This window comes from Piliocolobus tephrosceles, chromosome 14 (genome assembly GCF_002776525.5).
Source record: "Piliocolobus tephrosceles isolate RC106 chromosome 14, ASM277652v3, whole genome shotgun sequence".
NCBI classification, from domain to species: Eukaryota; Metazoa; Chordata; class Mammalia; order Primates; family Cercopithecidae; genus Piliocolobus; species Piliocolobus tephrosceles.
The window spans coordinates 82,261,803-82,278,812 of NC_045447.1; the positions used below are offsets into that span (position 1 = coordinate 82,261,803).

The window sequence follows — 17,010 nt, forward strand, 5'->3', positions numbered from 1 at the left end:
CTAATTTTTGTATTATTAGGAGAGACATGGTTTCACCATGTTGGCCAGGCTGGTCTTGAACTCCTGACCTGAAGTGATCCACTTACCTTGGTCTCCCAAAGTGCTGAGATTACAGATGTGAGCCACCGTACCCAGCCTACAAGTGGTATTACCCAGGGATATGAATAGCTAAGCAATACCTTAGGCACAAAGCAGCACTATTATCAAGATGCAATATGTGAACTAATCTTTCTTCTAGCATCAGTTCAGAATTAATTTTAATCTATGTATTGTATACTGCTGCCAAAAACTCACTAATCACAATTAAATTATGAAAGTACATGCGTAAATTTATGGATAGCAATACACAATCCAAAATATGAGTTTGCTATAAAAATACAATACATGGGTAGAATCATATTACTTATAAGTAACCAGAACTGTTAATAAGAAATTAATATTAAAATTTACTGAATTTGAACTTTGATATTTCCATAACTGAACTAAACTAATTTAATAAGCCATGCTAACAAGTCTAAAATATCAAAGGAGAATAAGAATAAAGTTTATTATTAAACATAGAAGCTACAGCTAATCAACATACTTTCTTATATTTCTTGATAATACGTTGAATTTACCTTTCGAGCATGTTTTGAAGAGGTAGTCAATCTTTATGACCCTTTTGAAGATAAGATGAAATAGTTACATCTCTATTATGGAATAACATGAAGTGGTTTAAAAAATGAATGATGGGCTGCCTCTTAGCAACGAGAGGGGTCAAGTGACACAACCAGCTGACTCCCGTAGAGGAAGTCACTGTGGGGGCCAGTTCTGGAGCTGTTGTAGCCTCAGTTGCCCGGCTGGGGACCCGAGCTGAACAGTTATCTTCAGAATGTCAGGCAAAGACCGAATTGAAATCTTTCCCTAGCGAATGGCACAGACCATCATGAAGGCTCGTTTAAAGGGAGCACAGACAGGTAGAAACCTCCTGAAGAAAAAATCTGATGCTTTAACTCTTCGATTTCGACAGATCCTAAAGAAGATAATAGAGACTAAAATGTTGATGGGCGAAGTGATGAGAGAAGCTACCTTTTCACTAGCTGAAGCCAAGTTCACAGCAGGTGACTTCAGCACTACAGTTATCCAAAATGTAAATAAAGCCCAAGTGAAGATTCGAGAGAAGAAAGATAATGTAGCAGGTGTTACTTTGCCAGTATTTGAACATTACCATGAAGGAACTGACAGTTATGAACTGACTGGTTTAGCCAGAGGTGGGTTTAACACTTGGCTAAATTAAAGAGGAATTACGCCAAAGCAGTGGAACTACTGGTGGAACTAGCTTCGCTGCAGACTTCTTTTGTTACTTTGGATGAAGCTATTAAGATAACCAACAGGCATGTAAATGCCATTGAACATGTCATCATTCCCCGGATTGAACGTACTCTTGTTTATATCATCACAGAGCTGGATGAGAGAGAGCAAGAAGAGTGCTATAGGTTAAAGAAAATACAGGAGAAGAAAAAGATTCTAAAGGAAAAATCTGAGAAAGACTTGGAACAAAGGAGAGCAGCTGGAGAGGTGTTGGAGCCTGCTAATCTTCTAGCTGAAGAGAAGGATGAGGATCTTCTGTTTGATTAATCTTTCCTGTTCTGGTTCTTTTAGAAACCCTAACACTGGCTTCATTTTAATTAATAGTGTGTAGGTTTGATTTGTCTGGCTATTTGTTTTTTGGCCTAAGAATTTCACTGGTTGTAAATTTACCTGGATGTCTGTTTATGGGATTACTTTTGCAGAATCATAATTTAGCAACCATTTATCATGGATGAAAGAGATCTGTAAAACCTGCCCAGGAACTTAAAGAATTTACTCTGAAGCGTTATGAAAAAAAAAAAAAAAAGAATGATGTATGACCGGGCGCGATGGCTCATGCTTATAATCCCAGCACTTTGGGAGACCGAGGCGGGTGGATTACCTGATGTCAAGAGTTCAAGACCAGCCTGGCCAATGTGGTGAAACCCCGTCTCTACTAAAAATACAAAAATTAGCCAAGTGTTATGGCGGGCACCTGTAATCCCAGCTACTTGGGAGGCTGAGACAAGAGAATCGCTTGAACCAGGGAGGCAGAGGTTTCAGTGAGCCAGAATCGTACCATTGTACTCTAGCCTGGACACCAACAGCGAAACCTCGTCTCAAAAAAAAAAAAAGAATGATGAATGATGTATTTCTAATTCTAGTGAGAAGGAAAGAGTATCAGTGCATATTGTCAAATGAAGAAAGCAATCTCCAGAGCAAAACCTATGTATGTTCCTATTTATTAAAACAAAAGCCACATATGTATCAAATGTACTTTTCTGTTATAATTTTATGAATGCACATGTATGCAAATATATATATTCATATACATAAGACTTAGTCTAAACAGGAATATTCTTTCAGGAGGAATCTTGCTTCTCCTACAGAAAAATATCTAACATGGCAGGGGCAAACATAATATTGGACCAAAAAATTCTGGACCTAAGTCTATTAAATTGCTCACAGTGTTTATATAATATTGGTGAAGGGAAGTAAAACTGAGGTTAGTGAAAGAGACTCCACATTTTACCCTAATACTTTTCTACTGTTTGAATTTTTTATAATTATAATACATTCAGGTATAATATATAATTTATATATAAATAGTATATATACACACACACATATATGTGTGTGTGTGTGTGTGTGTGTGTATATATATATATATATATTTTTTTTTTTTTAATAAGAAACAAGGTCTTTTTCTGTCACCCCAGCTGGAGTGCAGTGCTATGATCATAGCTCACTGTAACCTCAAGCTCTTAGGTTCAAGTGATCCTCCCACCTCAGCCTCCTGAGTAGCTGAGACTACTGGTGCATGGCACCATGCCCAGTTAAGTTTCAAAATTTTTGTAGAAACAGGGTCTTGCTATGTTGCCCAGGCTGACCTTGAACTCCTGGCCTCAAGAGATCCTTTCCCCTCAGCCTCCCAAAGTGCTTGTATTACAGGCATGAGCCACTGTGCACAGCCTACTTATATTATTTAAAAAACAATTAATCAAATAAGTTGGTTAGGATTAGTTTCGGTGGCATAAACAGAAACTTAAACAATGTGAAAGTTTATTTCTGTCTCCTTCTACCAGGTGAACACACAGTGTTCTTCCCCTCAGGAGGACACAGCTTTTGAGGTACCATCTTGGAAGCAGAGACCAGCCCTTGCTAGACACAAACTTCCTGGCACTTTGAGTTTGGACTTCGTAGCCTCCAGAACTGTGAGAAATAAATTTCTATTATTTATAAATTAGCCAGTATTGGATATTTTGTTATAGCAGCACAAAAGGTCTAAGACAATGACTGAGAGACAGAGCTATAAGACTCAAAAGACCCTGGTCTTGAAGCCAGAAAGACCTGGCTTTGCCAGTAACATGGTATTTCAATAAAGTATGATTAAACACTCTTTGAGGGACTAGAAAGGGGAAGGAAGAATGGAGATGGATCATTTGTTTCGTGCCTTTTACTTAAATTTAAGGAATTATGAGCAGGTGCCTATGGATTTTTGGAATATGCTTCTCTAACACTATGAAAACTAGAAAGTGAAACTTATAGCCACAAATGTCAGTTTGAAATTTCTAATGACAAGAGAAGAAATTATGTAGACTGTCTCCTAAACTATTACACCATCAATCATTGCAAAACATTTTTTTTTTTTTCATTTTGCCCAACTTCTACTCCTGTCATTCTGCCCACTCCTATAGTATCTAAAATGTACTTTCTGTTAGAGAGAATGGTGCACCACTCAACTCATCAGCTTGAGGGCTTTGAATGGTGTTTTCTTTTTTTTTTTTTTTATTTCATGGCAAGCTGACTTACAAGTGACTCAATTGTAAGCTAAGATTTATTTTAACCACCAAAGATAATTAATTCAAACAATGTTACTTACAGCCTTTAATAGCACAGCTCCTAAGAACATTGAAATGCACATTTTTTACCTGCTAGTCATCTTCAGTATTCTGGAGAGGAAACATTCTTTCCTGTCCTTACAGTGGTTGTATATCTTAAAAGAGGACTGTATGACACTTGAATATTGATATTCTACCTTAAGCAAAGCAGTCACAAGAATACAAGCGATTGGCCTTTGGCCCTTTAGATATGTTCCCAACAAGTTCATATGTACCCAGTGGAAAATGTTAAATAAACTGATAAATTTTAAACATTTAAAAAGATTTTATTTATTTACTTGCCACAGCTAGATAAGAGGAACTGGGTTACTTTTGAAACTCTCAGTTTCCTTTTCTCTAAACCAGTAGCTATTGCTGGCCACTAGTATGTTGTTTCCTTTGCAGGAAGTTGCAAAAATGAGAAAGAAAAAAACAAACAAAAAAAAACCAAGTTGGTATTATTTTTAGCTTTCTTCTTATTTGGATATAGCTACAGTTCTTTTTCTTATGGTGATTAACTTAACTATTCAAGAGAGAAAAATGAAGCAAAGGGGACTAGTAGGGAATTTGTAGGGAATTGTACCAAAGGACATATGGCAAAGTTATTGTCAAAAAGCTGAGCTGCTGAAATCCAGACAGTTTAAGAGCTTATCTGCTCTGCTCTTCTCCCACCTAGGAGGACTCCTACTACAATGCAAAGACTCAAGTTTCACCTTAATTAGGTTTTTCCCAGGCCAGGTATTAGTGCCCTTGGGAAAAAAGTTTAAGCTTCTCAGCTTCAGATCTGCCTCTGAATATTAGCACTATGGTAACAGTGGTACCTAACCCTTTGAGGGTCCAGGATTGTTTTAATGGTGAATGATTTACAAACTGAGTTTAAAATAGCAAGGAGGATCTAATTTTGCAAAATTTCATTTAATTCTGCTTAAGAAAATAGTATATTATATTAGCTTAGATCAGGAGTTGGGAAACTATAGCCTGCTACCATTTATTGTATAGCCTACAAATGATTTTTATATTTTTAATACACTGGAAAAAAAATTAAAGAAGACCATTATTTCATGATGTGAAAATTATACGTGTTGAAAGGAAATCTTTAGAGGTTAATTGAGCAAAGAAGGATTTGTGAATTAGGCAGCCCCCAGAACCAGACTAAGGTTGGTTACAGCTGGACATTTGCCTTATTTGAACCTGGTTTGAAGAGTTGGCTGCCTGTGGTTGGCTGAAGTTCGGCACTGTGACTGGCTGAGACTCACTACTTGTTACAAGAGTAGGTTACAGTCCGTTTTACATATCAAGTTGAGTTATAGTTTTTTATGTACTAGGAAACCTTTAGGGCAAACTTAAAATATGTAAGGAGGCAGCTTTAGGCCACACTGAGTTTAACATTTCCTCCTTTTGGTCAACCTCTCAATTTTGAAAGGATGATTAATTTCGAGGTTGCCCAAAACTTTAGGCATTGACATCACTTTTTATCATCATAAATAGAGTTATTTGGTCTCTAATCCCATTGGAAAATAGCAGAACACTGGATTTTGTAAGGTGGGAACAAGGAAACAGAATAAGAAAAAACAAAACAAAACTGATTGGTTAACATCAGATTACTTTTTTATTTTTTTTGAGATGGAGTCTCACCCTGTCATCCAGGCTGGAATGCAGTGGCACGATCTTGGCTCACTGCAACCTCACCTCTCGGGTTCAAGCGATTCTCCTGCCTCAGCCTCCTGAGTAGCTGGGACTACACACATGTGCCACCATGCCCAGCTAATTTTTGTATTTTTAGTGGAGACGGGGTTTTGCCATGTTGGCCAGGCTGATCTTGAGCTCCTGACCTCAGGTGATCCACCCTCCTTGGCTTTCCAAAGTGCTGGGATTACAGGCATGAGCCACTGTGTCCGGCCAAGATTAGTTTTTTGTAAATAATCTGTTGTTACTTCATATTACTTTTCTGTAAGGGGTAGAGCAGAGGGGACTTCCTTACTATACTGGAATCTCCTGTTTTCAGGAGAAGAAAAAAAAACTCGTCTATTTTGGGACCTGCTTTTTAAAGTTTTAGTTTGATTTTGTGGTGCTTAGCATGAGTGACTCCATTTTGGTTTGGTCTGGTCTACTTGGGACTAGTGCAGGAGCTCAGTCCAAAACAGTGGCCTCTCATAATTTTGTTTAATACAGAAATTCAAATTTCAAACTTGTAGACATTTGATTTCTCTCTTATTTATATAAGTACCTACGCAATGTCCTTAAATTTGCTTTTTGATCTGTAAAGACTAAGATATTTATCATCTAGTTTTACAGAAAAGTTTGCAGGTCTTCTGGTTTAAAAGAGCATGAGATTTAGTGTCAAGCAGGTTTGGATTGAGCCCAAGGGCTGCCATTTACTGATTGTATAACTTTGAGCAAGGTATTTGTCTTTTCTAAGCCTCAATTTCCTCATCTATAAAATGGGCATACAAATAGTATTTACCTTGGAGAGTTAAATGGGATAATGCATTTAACGTGCTAAACGTAGTGCCTATCAGATGCTTAGAGGCTCAACACATTATTATTATTGTTACTGTTGTTGTTTTAACCTAAAGTAAATGAGATGAAACAAAATAGCAAAGCTAAATGAGGAGGAATTTTTAAGTTATATCAGAAACTGTAATAGATCCTAAAATATTATAATTAAGAAATTTCATATTTAAAAAGGCATTTCAAATTTAACAATGAGAAAGCCTCACTCAGAATAGATAACCCTCTTATAAAAAAAAAAAAAAAAAAAAAAAAAGCCCAGCGCGGTGGCTCACGCCTATAATCCCAGCTCTTTAGGAGGCTGAGTAGATGGATCATGAGGTCAGGAATTCAAGACCAGCCTGGCCAACATGGTGAAACCTCGTCTCTACTAAAAATACAAAAATTAGCCGGGCGTGGTGGTGGGAGTAGTAGTAATCCCAGCTACTTAGGAGGCTGAGGCAGGAGAATCGCTTGAACCCGGGAGGCAGAGGTTTCAGTGAGCCAAGATCATGTCACTGCACTCCAGCCTGGGCAACAGAGCAAGACTCCACCTCGAAAAGAAAAAAGAAATAAAAATAAAAAGTCATGCCCAGCTATTTTGGGAGAACTGAGATTATAAATCTATCTGAGAAAATAAAATGACAGGACTCCACAGAATCCATGGATAAAAATTTGACTGAAGAGGAACTATGGAACAGACTAAAGAAAAATTTTTATCAAGCTGTAATCTTTATACTTATACCTAAGGCCAGAACTTGAAACTGCTGAAGACAGTGTTTCTCTACAAATGCACACAGGCACCCCATTTTGATGGACAGATAGGCCTTTATTTCTTTTAAGAATAGCAGCTTTATTGAGATAAATTTCACATATGATACAATTCACCAATTTAAAGTGTACAATTTAATGGTTTTCAGTATAATCAGAGTTGTACTATCATCACCATAATCAATTTTAGAACATTTTCATCACCGCCCAAAAACCACTGTAGTCTCTCCCCAGCCCTCCACTCCTGGGAACCATTAATGTACTTTCTGTCTCTATAGATTTGCCTATTTTGGATATTTCATATAAATGGAATCATACAACATGTGGTCTTTTGTGAATAGCTTTTTTCACTTACCATAATGTTTTGAAGATTGATTCATTTTGTAGCAGGTATCAGTCCTTTTTCCTGTTTATTGCCAAATAATTTTCCATTGTATGGATAGATCATATTTTATCACTTTGTCATATTTGGGTTGTCTATCAGTTGATAGATATTTGTGGTGCATTTAATTTTTGGCCAATGTGTAAAACTTATTTTGCTCTGACTGAGGCTACATACTGTTACAATAATGCTATTAGGTCAATTTGACTGAGCTGGCCTCATAGGTTACAGGTTGCTCATTGTTAGAGATGAGACTTTAGACCAGACTGGACAACATAGTGAGACCCTGTCTCTACCAAAAAGAAAAAGAAAAATTAGCCAGATGTAATGGCATATGACTGGAGTCCCAGCTACTTGGGAGGCTGAGGTGGGAGGATAACTTGAGCCCAGGAGTTTAGGACTGCAGTGAGCTGTGATCGTGCCAATGCACTCCATGCTGGGCGACGGAGTGAGACCCTGTCTCAAAAAACAGAAAGAGGAATTTTAGTATAACATTCAGCCAGTGCCATATTGGGAACCCACAAGTACTTTAAAAAATATGTAAAAGAAGGTGGTGAGGGCTGTAATAGCTACTATTCAGGCAGTAATGCAGTGCTGAAAGGACATCAAGCAAATGGTGTGATGCCTGTGGGTGCAATGTTACTCCTTCCTTTAGGTTGTCAAAAAAAAATCAATACTTCATAGCATTCCTGAAACGAAAAAGCTTGTGAACCATTGTGTTTAGGGCTTAATGCTGTCTATTTTGGGCTGCCCATCACAGCTTTTCTCCTTTGGTAGAATAAAGTGAACTGAACCACCATGCCTAAGGTATTTGCCTCATTTCTTCCTCAGGTGGTTAATGATTACATTGTCAAAGCTGGCAAAGCATTCAAGTCCTGATTTCTCAGACTGATTATGTGTGAATATATTATACTCATTTGCACAAATATAAACCCCCTGTCTTAACTGTGTTCTGCAAAAGGTGTGATAAATACCACAAAGAGAACCTTCAAGTTATATATCCTTATCAGTAGAACTAATGGAATACACACAGTGTATTTTATGGGGAATTTCAGAGAAGGAAGGAAAAGTCAACCTTTTATTTGGCACCAGGATAGTAGTAAAACATTCTATTTGTGCATCAGATAGATTTTTATGACCTAACCTGGACAAGTAACTCTTGGTGCCTCATGTTTGAAAGAGGGATAACACTTCACAGGGTCATTCTAAGAATTAAATATTGCCAAAACAAATGAAAACGTTCTCAATCTTGTTAGTAATCAAGGAAATGCAAATGAAGATCACAATGAAGTCTTCTTTTGTACTCAATTGATTGGTGAAAAATTAAGGCCTGATAATATTGACATACAGACCAATGAGATCTCTTATAATTTGCTGGGAAAATGTATCAATTTGTACAAACATTTTGAAAAATAATTGTGCACTTCCTTGCAAAGTATAACATTTGAATAACCTAGGACCCAGCAATTCAACTCTTACACAGACTCTCAAGAGAAAGTTGCACACACATACATCAGTAAAAATGTTCATAGCAGCCCTGATCATCATAGCAAAACCTCGAACAATCGAGAGGAAATGAATAAATTGCCGTGTAGCCACACAATAGAATACAAGACAGCAGTGATGCTGAAAGATATAGCAAGCCTCAGGAGTTTATATAGTATATGGATAATTTTATGAAGTTCAAAAACACCCAAAATTAAACAACGTATTATCTAAGTACATACGTGGTATATGTGATAAAACTAAAAAGAAAAGACGGAATGATCGGCAATCCAAAACCAATTCATGATTGTTGTTACTATCTTACAGGACAGGCTGCGGATTGGAAGCGGGGGCGGTGCGCACAGGTACATGTAACTTACTGGTAATGTTCTTAGGTTAGGGATCAGGTCAAAGGAGTTCACTATAAATTTATATTAGAAAGGAGGGCTACTATGGATTATTGATGAGAGTGTCATGAACCAGCAAATATAATTAATGAACTTAGGTTACCTTAAGTCCAAATAAATAACGAGAAAAAAGTAAATAAAAGTGATGTATGAATACCAAAAATTTGGAATTACATATATAATATGTAATAATAAAAAAAGAAAAAAGTGTCACTGGTTATCCTTTAGGTATAAAAATTACAATTAAAATTGTAATGTTACAATCTTCCATTCTTTCCCCTATGAATTAAAACTTTTTTTTTTAAACGAGACTAAAAGGTCAGGTTGATAAAGTCTATGCCCTGTGGGAACTGGTTAGGTCAGGCTACCCACACCAGATTTCCAGCAGGCCGGCCTCAGCACTACCCACAGCCAGTAGCTTATTAAGGCTATAGGTGCCTGTGACACCTTCAGACAGGTGGTCAGTGCGCCCTAAGGACTCTCCGCAGGGTCGCTCAGGTTCACAGAACACGCCCAGGGGCGTGTCCAGCTTCCGTCGGGGAGAGACCACCTCCCTGGGGGGTGTGGCTAAGAGAAGAGGCCGTTCTAGTTCAGAGCCCAGGTAATCGGGGCGGGATCAACTAGCGTCGCGATGTGATGACGTCATACCCTGGCCAGGCCTGGAGTGGCGTGCTGGGCGTGCGCGGCAGCGGTATGAAGTGTTGGTCCCAGCGGTTCAGCTGAGGTTCGGACGTGCTGTAGGCCGGAATGTTACCGACTGTTGGATCTGTGGATGAGGAAGAGGATCCTGCGGAGGAGGATTGTCCTGAATTGATTCCCATTGAGACGAAGCAAAGCGAGGAGGAGGAAAAGTCTGGTCTCGGCGCTAAGATCCCAGTCACAATTATCACCGGGTATTTAGGTAACTAACCATCCCGGTCACAAAATGCCGTGAACTCTGGTGTCCTGGGATTTTGGGGGCTGCCAGTGCCTCTTCTCCTGAGGCATTGGGGCCTCATGATCAAGAGCAAATGGCTTTGAGGTAGAGGCTGGGTCACTTGCTCCTGGTATGGGTTCCCTCTCATCTTGGGAGTTTAGTGATGCCTGGTCCTCTCTGCGTTAGATTCCCATGTCTCAAGTGAGATCGAAATTAGCCTTTGAAACAAGGCTTTGAAGCTCAGACACGCCCCCCTAATTATCTCTGTGACCTCTTAGCAAGTTATCTTACCTTTCTGACGCTCATCCACCTCACCTGAAAATGGCAAAAATACCTGTCACCTGTGAAATAAGGCCGGCACCACCTACCTATTGCCATTAAAGGACGTCCCATCTGTAAAATGCCCGACATGTGGGGCTTTCCTCAGTAGATTCCGCTTCCCCACGATCCAAAGTCCTCCAGCCAGTTAGCAGGAAGTGCTCCTATCTCAAACACCTTTTTTTTTTTTTTTTTTTTTTGAGGTCTGTTTGTAAACCGCTGCGTAGGAAGTAAGAATAAAATCTCTGTCCTCCAAGACTATTTCTCAAATTAAGAACGTTTATGAGTGTACAGGGATACTCGAAACCACAAGTTTGTGAACCTGGTAGTTTTGTGAAGGGTGGTTTATGCACTTACAGTAGAAATTTCTTACTGGAAAAGTTTGAGAAATACATTTTTAAACCTTACTGTTAAATAGAAGGGCTAGAACAAATATACGACTGTATTAGAAGTTTGAAAAAAGTTAAGAAATATAAATAAAATGGTACTGTTTCAGAGAAATAATATTCCTAGATGTTGCTAGAGACAGGTACAGACTTGGGCCACCTCATGACCTTATGACCTTTTATGTAAAAATAAGAACCCTTTTTTTTTTTTTTTAACTTTGTAGACTGTAAGTTTATTCCCGTTTTTTGCTCGAAAGTAATTTCATAAAGGAATGGATTTTTGGCATTTCCCCCGTTATTCAGAGGCTGCTCTATTGAGAAGTAAATCAGCTGATCATTGGAGAAAATGATCTGAAGCTCAGGAGTGAGGACTAATACCAGCAAACCTGTTGCTGAATCTAGGGATAGTTTCACTCCTATCACTGACCATTTTCCCATTTTGAAGCACTGTTCCATTGACTTGTATTACATTTTTCTTCTGATTTTTCCACCTGCTTCTCTGGCTTCTTTTTAAAGCTCCCTCCTCCTTCCCCCTTTGTCCATCTTTAGCAACACTTCTGTGTAATTTCTATTTTGATGTCCTACAACTTAAAGCTTAACATGTCTGAAACTTCATCCGTTACCATCCCCCCAAATCCTGCTCCTGTGATCCCAACCATTTGGAATACTCTAAAAGCCTCCTGACTAATCTGGAGTCTTGTTGCCCTTTAATTTATTCGTTGCCTGTTAGCCTTAATGATCTTTATGTCAGTCTGATTGCGTCACACCTTTCAGTGGCGTCCATATGGGTTAAAGTTCAAATTCCTTAACATGAATTACAAGGACCTGTAGGATCTGGATCTTGCCAACCTTTCCAGCCTGCCAAATTGGCCCCACACAATGAACTAAAGTTACTTCAAAGGTGCCAAGTATTTTCGCCCCTTGGAATAGGTACTTTTTTTACTGTGACTCCTCTGGCTAGATGTCACTTTTAGGTTCTCCATAGCATTTCGTACATCTCCTATTGAATATGTCATCCTGTGACAGAATTGCCTCCTTATTCACTGAATTCCCCTCCATTCCCCGCTTCCCTTGATATTTCTAAGCTCCGTGAAGGCAGAGGCTGTCTTGTTCACTTTTTCACCAAGGCCCAGCATAAATCTGTTACATATTAGAAACCTTGGAATGAACGAACTATGTCTTAAAGTGTTTTTTTTCATAATATGGTTAAAAAGCCCTAATAAGTCTTCTCTTAGGAGATTTCTTACATTCACCCTTTCCTTTCAGTTTTCACATCAGTGCCCTGTAAAACACTCATGTTCAGGGCCTCTGTCTCAGTCTTGAACTGGTTTTAAGATTTTTCTCATTGCCCAAAGTCTCTCTCTTCCATTCTATACTTCATACTTTTGTGATGTTGAGCCTCCTAAAGTACTCTAAATATAAGCCTTCATCTCTTAAAAAGCTTTGAAAGGAATATGACCTCAAAGATATTAATACCCTAATACTTCGTAAAATCTTCCTAGTTATAGGAAGATCTAGTTATATACTAGAAAGCTTAATGTATTTCAGAAGACATGTATATTGCCTACATGTAAAAGTTTTTAGCAGCACTGTAATAGTAAAACACTGGAAACGATGTCCAACAAAAAAAGATAAAGAAATGATATAGCCATACAATTGAACTACAATACTATGCAGTTAGGATTTTCTTTTTTTCCTCTATGAACTTTAATGTGTATGGTTCACAAGACTCTTTCTTCTACTCGAGATTGACATATTAGGTTTCGCATGCCACCTGCTGGATAAAGTTGGTATAGCTCTATGAATTTATCTTTACTGAACATTCTGTCCGTTGTTGACACTACCTGCCTCTATTTCTCATTTCATAAAAACTTTTATAGATTGTTTAAAGCATACTATAAGTAGCCATATACTCAGCCTGAATTTGCGTCTGGTTAATGTTGAAATAAAAGGCCATTATAAATAAAAGATCATTGTGTGTAAATTTTAGGAAAGGTTAGGCTAGGTTGAAGAAACTGTTTCAACTTGTAGGAGTATTTGTAAATATTTATAAAATTGTATGTCTACATAAAGTATTTTGCAATAGGTTTCAAAGGGTGCTTTAATCTTATCCTCTAGGATGTTCTATACTGTACTTAAATAATATATGAAAAATAGCATGCAAATTCTCAAAAACATTAGGATTCTTTATATCTTTTTCATATCTTTAAAATTATTTTGAATTTTTTATTTACAAAAAATGTTTTATAGGTGCTGGGAAGACAACACTTCTGAACTATATTTTGACAGAGCAACATAGTAAAAGAGTAGCAGTCATTTTAAATGAATTTGGGGAAGGTAAGTAAAGTTCAATAAATGTCATGTTGCAAGACTTTATGTGACTTTCTTCCTCTGGTGAGTCGATATTCCATGTTTAAAAATGAAAATGCAAGGTATTATACTGATGTGGATAGCTTTGGAAAAATTAGATTAATTTCTGTTAAGATTTATATCGGTTGAAAATACTAAAATTAGTTTTAATAAAATTTTATTTTGTGTAACTTTGGAATTCTTATTAATAGAATTAAACTAGATTTTTACATGAAATAAATGACTCCAGAAGTAAAAATCTAGACATTTGAAAAAACGGTTGTTTTTTTTTTTTTTAATTTTTCTTTTTGAGATGGAGTCTCTGTGTCGCCAGGCTGGAGTGCAGTGGCACAGTCTCAGCTCACTGCCACCTCTGTCTCCCGGGTTCAAGCGATTGTCCTGCCTCAGCCTCCCAAGTAGCTGGGATTACAGGCACATGCCACCACACCCAGATAATTTTTGTATTTTTAGTAGAGATGGGGTTTCATCATGTTGTCCAGGATGGTCTTGAGCTCCTGGCCTCATGATCTGCCTGCCTCGGCCTCCCAAAGTGCTGGGATTATAGGCGTGAGCCACTACACCCAGCCAAAAAACGTTTTTTTTTAGGAACTAGAAAGACACTTCTGTATTGACTTTATTGCAACTCATGAAAAATATTTGAATATGCTTCTGTTATAAGTTTACTTTGTTTAATGTTTATTATCTGCAATGCAGTTAAAACTCAAGATTTTAAAAATAAGATAAACATATGGTCTTTATGCTCATGTATCTTAAATTATCTGTGAAAATAAGTGTGCTTAACTTCTCAACTCAAATATTGAACTGTAGTTAAAAAAAATAGTGCTAGATACGATACTTCTATTATCTTTATAGGAGTTTTTCTTCATAAGTATGAATTGTAATCAAAGCTCACTTCTAGCCAAAAAACTATCTATTAAATGATTTCTTTTAAAATGTACTATTTTTTTCAGTTGTAAAAAGTAAAAGAGCTAGGTTTTATGAACAGGATGGGAAACCTGTTATATTCGATTTCTAGTTTTAATAAACTAAAGAGAAAAGTACTTTTTAGGCAAAAATCCTGAGATTTCTAATAACAGACTGTTTATTTCCATCATCTTATTAAATAACCTATTGCACACTGATTACATTTATTCTTACTATTTTCTTTATTTTTTCCTGGATCATTTTCGCAATTTTATTTTTCACGGCATTCTTAACACTTTCCTTCATGTTTCATTAATGTTCTGTATGTAGTCTGAATTCTGTAGCAACCCCTTTAGAAGCTCTTTATTAATACCTAGCTGAAATATGATAAAAACTATGGAAGTGTAAAACTACTCAATTTTATGAGGGCTCATTTGCTTACTGGACTTTTAGAACTCTTCACCGTTTGGTATATTTCTTTATTAGAGGAAAAGTAAAACATTTAAAATAATTCTTATAGATAACAAGCATTTCAAATATAGTTTATTCTTTCTTAAGTAAGTATTGCTAGGAAAATATGTGAATTTAACTAAAAGTTTAATTTTTTTTTTTTTTTTTTTTTTGAGATGGAGGGAGTCTCGCTCTGTTGCCCAAGCTGTCGCCCAGGCTGGAGTATAGTGGCACAGTCTTGGCTCACTGCAGCCTCCGCCTCCCAGGTTCAAACAGTTCTCCTGTCTCAGCCTCCTGAGTAGCTGGGACTACAGGCACCCGCCACCACGCCCGGCTAATTTCTGTATTTTTAGTAGAGATGGGGTTTCCCCATGTTGGCTAGGCTGGTCTCCAACTCCGGACCTCAGATGATCTGCCCGCCTCGGCCTCCCAAAGTGCTGGAATTACAGGCGTGAGCCACGCACCCAGCCTATCAGTTTAATTTTCTTTTCTTTTTTTTTTTTTGGAGTCTCGCTCTGTCGCCCAGGCTGGAGTGCAGTGGTGCGAGCGATCTCAGCTCATTGCGTGCTCCGCCTTCCAGGTTCATGCCATTCTCCTGCCTCAGCCTCCCGAGTAGCTGGGACTACAGGCGCCCCCCACCATGCCCAGCTAATTATTTGTAATTTTAGTAGAGACGGGCTTTCACCGTGTTATCCAGGATGGTCTCTATCTCCTGACCTCCTGATCCGCCTGCCTCGGCCTCCCTATAAGTTTATTTTTTAAATGAGCACATGATACACTGGCAAAAAAGCTTCCTCAAGATGAACTAGGGATTTTACTCATTGGGAATATTCAGCCGTTTGTCTAACAGAAACAATTTAGAAGAAGAGTGAAAAGAAAAAGATAGATAAGGCAATCTCTTAAGAGGTTGAAGGGCATACAAAGCCCAATATATAAAACATACTAGTTTATTTAGAAGGTTTACCCTGGACAAGAAAAAAATGCCTTCAAGATAGCTACTTTATTAAGAAATGGGGGTGGCCAAGTAAGAGGCCTGAGGAGGAAGTAGGTATGTTTATCAGTTTAGGATGTGTCTTTTTAAGGGCTTAAGTCATCTTAAATAAAAGCTAAAATAGTGTACTGTAATTTAGATATTGAGACCGCATGAATAAAATGAAAAAACATGTTATAAAATTCTGTTTCTGCTTTAAAATCTCCATTATTGAGTTATCCTTATCTTTGTTTTTTGTTGGCCAATGAACATAAGCGAAAGAGTGCTGTTTGTTCATTATTCTAGGAAGTGCGCTGGAGAAATCCTTAGCTGTCAGCCAAGGTGGAGAGCTCTATGAAGAGTGGCTGGAACTTCGGAACGGTTGCCTCTGCTGTTCAGTGAAGTGAGGAATGTGTTTACTATGTACATGGTTTACTAGAAATGTTTAGATTATATTTCCAGCTTTAATTTTCTTGAGTAATTTAACTGAATTTACACAGTTTGCTTCATTGTATTTTCAAACAAATAGAAAGTTTATAGAAAATAAACTTATTAGGAAGCATTTTCTTGAAGTATTTCTTGCTGTCTTCTCTATCTGCTCTAATGTTTTGGTCCTTTTATTGAGTTTTTATTGCTTTTGATGTCAGGGCTTATTTAATTAATCTCTAGTGCATGAAAGTCTCCTATGTAAAAAATGATTATTCGGAATTAATACGTCATTGGTCATATTTCCAAGTGTTCAACCTTATAAAAACAAAAAGTAAATGACTATCAAAAAAGAGAAAAACCTTACATTGTGTTCCACTAGTTAAGTTTCCAAGAACAGTGTCTGTTCACTAGTCTACCATAGACCCTAGAAGAGTTACCCAACACATAGTAGCACTCAAGTGTTTGTTGAATGAATTATAAAAATGATTGCTTGTGTTGTTAATTTTGTTATTCTGGTGAATTAAATCTCTTCGGCATCATTTACCCCCTTAGGTATTTGACTTTGTTTCAAATGTATTGGCAAGGATGAAATTATAACAGACTCTTGAACAACCAAAATGTAATCTATTAAGTATTTTCCTTCACTTTTGATAAAATAAGAAAAAAGATAAATTAAAACCTTGTATCCTAATGCAAAATAGAATTAAGTGGTATATAATATCAGTGTCCCTTTAGCTATTATATTAAACTACTGTAGTTAATAAATTTTATCATTATTTTGGATATTGGTTTTTTAAAATTTCA

General features: G+C 37.3%; 1 protein-coding gene and 1 pseudogene across 4 annotated transcripts in view; both read left to right on the plus strand.

Annotated features, from left to right (window-relative positions):
- The first annotated feature begins 871 nt into the window (after positions 1–871).
- LOC111543416 lies at positions 872–1,617 on the plus strand (annotated as a pseudogene).
- A 1,514-nt stretch (positions 1,618–3,131) lies between these two features.
- CBWD1 (COBW domain containing 1) overlaps positions 3,132–17,010 on the plus strand; it is a 60,117-nt gene continuing 46,238 nt past the window's right edge. For all 4 annotated transcript variants that reach the window (XM_023213225.1, XM_023213226.1, XM_023213227.1 and 1 more), the window contains exons 1-5: positions 3,132–3,263; positions 9,385–9,422; positions 10,122–10,365; positions 13,335–13,421; positions 16,084–16,180. In XM_023213225.1, coding sequence (XP_023068993.1) covers positions 10,212–10,365; positions 13,335–13,421; positions 16,084–16,180 — 338 coding nt within the window. In that variant the 5' untranslated portion in view covers positions 3,132–3,263; positions 9,385–9,422; positions 10,122–10,211. The remainder of the gene's footprint in view (positions 3,264–9,384; positions 9,423–10,121; positions 10,366–13,334; positions 13,422–16,083; positions 16,181–17,010) is intronic.